The sequence below is a fragment of the Phascolarctos cinereus genome, unplaced genomic scaffold (genome assembly GCF_003287225.1).
Source record: "Phascolarctos cinereus isolate Bilbo 61053 unplaced genomic scaffold, phaCin_HiC Scaffold_3;HRSCAF=262, whole genome shotgun sequence".
Classification (NCBI taxonomy): Eukaryota; Metazoa; Chordata; class Mammalia; order Diprotodontia; family Phascolarctidae; genus Phascolarctos; species Phascolarctos cinereus.
Genome location: NW_027555736.1, coordinates 75990763 through 75996762, shown reverse-complemented (window position 1 = coordinate 75996762; position 6000 = coordinate 75990763). Strand labels below are relative to the sequence as shown.

General features: G+C 43.9%; 1 protein-coding gene across 3 annotated transcripts in view; it reads left to right on the top strand.

Moving 5' to 3' along the window:
* Nucleotides 1-242: 242 nt before the first annotated feature.
* The window catches only part of ENTPD1 (ectonucleoside triphosphate diphosphohydrolase 1), a 110916-nt gene continuing 105158 nt past the window's right edge, over nt 243-6000 (top strand). For 2 of the 3 annotated variants that reach the window (XM_020996784.2, XM_020996783.2), the window contains exon 1: nt 243-543. In XM_020996784.2, coding sequence (XP_020852443.1) covers nt 537-543 — 7 coding nt within the window. In that variant the 5' untranslated portion in view covers nt 243-536. Of the gene's footprint in view, nt 544-5334; nt 5473-6000 lie in introns of those variants that run through there. The other variant, XM_020996782.2, reaches the window with a different exon arrangement.

Sequence of the window (6000 nt, the reverse complement as noted above, 5' to 3'; positions counted from 1 at the left end):
ACCTATACAAGTGCCAAAAGGCAGCGCCAAATCTTTTCTGCCGCCCATTCCAGCGCCGGTTCTGCTGCACTGCGCTGCCAATGAATTTGAAAAGCAAAGGTCCATTAATTACCCAGCAGAAAAGCTGTCCAGTTGAGGCCAGAGGGTTTGTCCTCTGCTATCTGACTTGAAATCTGGAATGCGCAAAATTTCTTTGCGAATGACCTCCGGTGACTTCTCCAAAGAGAAGGATGGAACATCATGGAACTGCAGATTTCCAAATAAAAACTACAAATTCCATGGAGCCTCGGTTTGGCTCCAGGAGATTTTTGTCTCCTGGACTCTCCTGAGTCAATTTGTTCTCTCGCGTCAATGAAAAAAGACCCAGGGCGACCCCCAGCTTCCAGGTTCCTCCCGAAACTGATTTAGCCCCTCCCACGAACCAAAGAGCTGATTATAAGAAGCTAAGTTTTCATGATCACCTCTCATTGAGGCTGAGCGCAGTCCTGCAGCAGCCGAAATCCAAGGAAAGAGGAAGACACGGCCCCTGGCAGCTCATGGAGGGTAAGAGAGAAATGGATCTGACCTGAATCTACCGACACTCGCCACAATCTGAGACCAGTCAGCCTCCCTCCTCTCCTTTCCTCTCTCTCCTCACCGCCCTAGAGGAACGTTCCCACCAGCTTTCCCTAGATGAGGAGGCCAGAGAGAACTTTGAGAAACTGCTGAGACAGAGACGGAGACACAAAGACAGAGAGACACACAGACGCAGAGACAGACAGAGACACAGAGAGAGACAGACAGGGAGATCGACGTGGGGGTAGGGTGGAGAGAGAGAGAGAGAGAGAGAGAGAGAGAGAGAGAGAGAGAGAGAGAGAGAGAGAGAGAGAGAGAGAGCGAGAGCGAGCGAGCGCGAGAGCTGTGTCGTTGTCCTTGCGGCTCTTTCTTCCTCTAGCTAGCGAAGGGCACAGCTATTTATCAGCAGTTGGGTTCAGATTGTTTTGGGGGAGAATGGAAGAAATCCGTCTATCTCCGAGAGTGCTTCTGGCTTCCTCTGCCTGGACCTCCTCCTCTGGGTTTTGTTGGAAGATGCTGGGCTACTTGTCCCGGGGCTTTGTTTGGTTCCATTATCTTCTGCTCCGGCATTCTTTCCTGTTGTGATGAAATGAGCACCAGCGCCTTCCTTGCAGGGAGTTTGTCTTGAGAACTGGTGGTGGCTAGCGGTTCTCACCACGGGACCTGGGGGTTGGGTGCCTTGAAGAGACTGAAAGGCTGGGGTTGGGGGGGGGAGGGACAAGAAGAGTCACTGCCTTGTAAAAAGCGGAAAAGGCATGTGGGACTTACTATCAAGAAAGTAGCATGACGTAAGGGCTAGTGAGTGACTTTTTTTGTAGCCACTGTTTTAAGTCATAGAGGGTTTCGATAGGCATTGGTGGAGGGAGTTCTCACACCTAAGAGTTCTCCTATAGTCTGAACAGTGGCCAGGGGTACCCTAGCTGCGTCTCTTTCTCTCTCTGTCTCTTTGTCTCTATCTCTGTCTCTCTCTGTCTCTGTCTCTCTGTTTCTATCTGTCTCTCAGTATCTCTCTCCTCCGCCTCCTTCTTCTCCTTCTCCTCCTTCTTCTCCTTCTTCTCCTCCTTCCTCCTCCTCCTCCTCCTCCTCCTCCTTCTTCTTCTTCTTCTCTTCTTCTTCTTCTTCTTCTCTTCTTCTTCTTCTTCTTCTTCTTCTCTTCTTCTTCTTCTTCTTCTCTTCTTCTTCTTCTTCTTCTTCTTCTTCTTCTTCTTCTCATTCTTCTCCTTCTTCTCCTTCTCTTCCTCCTCCTCCTGCCCTCAAGGAGCTTGTTTTAACTTCTTAAGTATCTCACACCTAACCTGAAGTTACATAATTTAAATCCTGTAAGGGGAGAAAAGGAAGGATGAAGGAATTTTGAAATAGAGCTTTACTTACTTCTGGCATGGTGGATGGAGTGTTGGACTTAGCCTCAGGAAGAGCTGGATTCAAATTCTCCACCTCAGACAAGTACTAGTTGTGTGACCCTGGCCAAGTCACCTAACTTCTGTGAACCTTAGTTTCCATATCAGTAAAACGGAGGTAAAGCATCAATCTCATATGATTTTTGTAAGGATTAAATGACTGCAAAGCACCTTGAAGTGCTATATAATTGTCAGCTGTTATTTACTTTAAGTCTCTTGTTATTTCTATATTCTAGAGGCTCTGGTCATTTTTATTATGCAGAAGAGGGAATGGTCAGGGAAAAAATCAATGGCAAATCCCAGAGGTTTTACAGCAGTCGATTTTGTCTGGGACATACATGAAGGAGTGGAGTGGAAAGAACACTGGTCTTGGATTTAGAAAACCTGAACTCGTATCCTAGCGGTAACCCTTGCCACCAGCTCACTTCACCACACTGGGCCTCAATTTCCTTGTCAGGAAGACTCAGGTTCCAATTCTGCAGCTCACACCTTTCTGTGTGTTTCAGACAACTTGCTAGGATATACTAAATCCTAGAGATAAAAGACGTTTTTCCAAACTGAGGAAAGGACAAATTATTTACATGTATCATTTACATGCATCATCATTTACATGTATCCACATATATTCCATGTACATGTGTGTATATATACATATATGTGTATATATGTATACACACATTTATGCACTAAATCTTTAATCCTAGAGTTGTGAGGGAAGCTGCATCTGAATGTGTTATTGTGTATGCAAAGTATTGGTGCTATTGGAGATATTCCAACCCTTAACACTTTCCAAGTACTTTTATACTGTGTCTTTTGAGGTTCTTAAAATGATTCTGGAATTTAAGTAGGCAGATATTATTCCCATCTGACAGAATAAGGAAACAGGATAATAGAGTTTAAGTAGCTTACTTAAGGTCACATAACTAAAGGGCAGCAAAACTATAGCCATAAACAAGGAATAATAGTGGGATAGAGCTGAGGGTGGGGAAAGTTCTCCTTATTCCTGTCTTAACACTTTTTCCTCCATCCTACAAAGATGAAAGTTTCCTTGACTGACCTTTACGTGGAAGCCCTGCCATTACAGCTTACAAAGACAATATTTACTTAGGAGATAGGGGAAGGCCGTCCTAGATGAAAATTCTGAGTCATAGAACTGAAAGAGATCTTAGAAATTATCTCATCCCAGACCCCTTATTTTACAGACAAGGAAACTGAGCTCCAGTTAGATTAAATTACTTGCCCAAGGTCACACAGCCAGTTGGTACCAGAGCTGGGTCTAGAACTCATTTCACAGAATCATAGATTTAGTGCTGGAAAGGATCTCAGTGGGTATCTGGCCCAATCCTTCAATTTCTAGACTCAGATGTAAAAAGAGTCAGTCACCCGACTAGCATTTCTGAAGCTCTGACTATGTGCCAGGCACTGTTCTAAGCACTGGAGATAAAGCAACTTGCCAAAGTTAAGACAGCTGATCATTGGCAAAGACAAGATTTTAACTCAGAATTTTTTTTTACTTTAAACCAGAATGGTTACCTCCGAATTATATAGTTATCCCTTCCACATTGCAGGGGTTAGGGGCATGGTGCTCCCCAAGATCTGGAAAATCCACATAAAATTTTTTGGCTCTGCCTTCAGTATCAGAGAAGAACTTTGAATTTTTTCTTTTTCTTCTGTAGGCTGTTTACAGTACCTTACTGTAAAATTTGGATTAAGTGTTTGACTGTAGGCTCTGTGTCATCTGCTAGCCTTCTAATGTCTGTGGCTTCTGCAAAACTCCCCCAAACTCCCATTTAATTTCTTACCCCAACCTCAATGGGGAAAGTCTTGATGTGGAAACTGACCTCTGACTTCTAGGTCAATCCTCTGTATACCATCTGGTCCTTTCATGGAGCTGTCTGAATGGGAAAACTTTAGTACTAGGCAATTCAACGTCCCATTCATATTTGTCTAGCTTGCCATGCTCAATGTCTTGTGCTAGGTGTGTGGGGGTGGGGATGCAATGATGAAGAAATGATTGGGAGAGTGAAGGTGGTGTGGACATGAGATATGATAATAAAAGCTAACCTTTGTATAGCACTTTAAGGCTGGAGTGCCATGGCTTCAAATGCAAATATTTGGAAGGAATATCAAGTGAAAGACATTTGGTATAAAATATAATTAACCAACCAATAAGTGTAAAATTCAAAATGTGCCTATTAAGTGTCTGCTGTGTGCACCAAAGATGTCCCTGCTCTCCTGTCAGGTAAGGAGAGGGACTGCAAAATACTAAGTAATTTCTGGACATGGAATAGAGTGGTAGCTGTTAGGGGGATCAGAACAGATTTTTTGTAGGAGTTAGTACTTGAAATGGATTTTAAAGGAAGATAGTCATTCTGTGAGTAGGCCAGCTAGGTGGCTCAGTGGATAGAGTGCCAGGCTGGAGTCAGGAAGGCCTGAGTTCAAATCTGGCTTCAGATGCTTACTAGGTGTGTGACCCTGGGCAAGTCATTTAACTCTGATTGCCTCAGTTTCCTCATCTGTAAAATGAACTAGGGAGGGAAATGGAGAACCACTTCAGCATCTCTGCCAAGAAAACCCCAAATGGGGTCACGAGGAGTTGGACATGACTGAACAACAACAACAAAATCATTCTGTGAATCAGAGGTGATAGCTTGTAACCTGGGCATGGGAGACAGGTTGTGCAAAGGAGGAAGAACCACAAAACAGCAAGCTGACCAGTTTGGCTGGAAATAGAGTATGTGAAAGACAGTAACACATAACAGGCCTGGAAAGGTAGTTGGGATCGGACTGTCAAGAGCTTTAAAAAGAAACAGTAGACTCTGTATTATATCCTGGAGGCAAATGAAGCCGTGAAAGCCCCTTGAGCAGGGGAGTGACATGGTCAGACTTGTGCTTTAGGAATAGGAATTTGGCAGCTGTGTGGAGGATGGAAACGTGAATAATTTGAAAGATAAAGGATGATGGTGTTTTCTTCAGAAACGAGGAAAGAAATTTACAGGGGGAAAGATTTTTGCTTTGCACCTGTTGAATTTGAGGTGTCTATAGGACATCTATGGCAGGCAGGTGGTTCAGTGGATAGAGTATGGGGCCTGGAGTCAGGAAAACTCATCTTTCTGACTTCAAATCCAGCCACAGATACTTACTAGCTGCGTGACCCTGGGCAAGTCACTTAACCCTGTTTGTCTCAGTTCCTCATCTGGAAAATGAGCTGGAGAAGGAAATGGCAAACCACTCCAGTGTCTTTGCCAAGAAAAACCCAAATGAGGTCACGGAGGTCACTGGACTGAACATAAACAATGGGATAGCCAGGTGGAGCTGTCCAGTATTGCTGTTGGTGATGTGGGAACGGAAATCAAGGGAGTGAGGTAATAGTTGAACCCAGTAGAGCTTAGGAGATCACCAAGAAATTACAGGAGAATAGAAGAGGATCTGAGACAAAAGCCTGGATGCATGTAGGGGGTGCAGAGTGGAAAAAGAATGATGATGTTACAAAGGGGACATAGAAGAGGTGGCCAGACAGGTAGGAAGAAAACTGTGGGGGAAAGCAGGGTTGTGAAAACCCAGGGAAGAGGGATTCAGGGAAAAAAGCCTGATCAACAGCAGAGAGGTCCAGGACAAGGACTGGGAAAAAGCCATTGGATTTGGCAATTAATAGATCATTGGTAACTTTGTGGAGAGTCGTTTTAATTCAGTGATGAGGTCAGAAACCAGATCATAAGGGGTTGAAAAGTGAATATGAATGGTAAGAAAATAAAGGCAGTGAGTGTAAGACAGCTAATTCTGAGAGTTTGGCTATAAGAGGGAAGAGAGATATAGGACAATAACTTGAGGACATTGTATGAAGGCTTTTTATTTTTATTTTTATTTTCATTGGACCTTTGATTTCATCAATATAGGAAGTTCCAGGTGAGGAACTTCTTCCCCCAAAGCAGATCAGTTCCTTCTCTGCAATTTATGGTTTGAGAGGGTTTCCTGGGGGTCATTCAGAGTTTAAGTGACTTGTTCAGGGTTACACAGCCACTAGTTTGTACAGCTAAGTTTTCTTCAT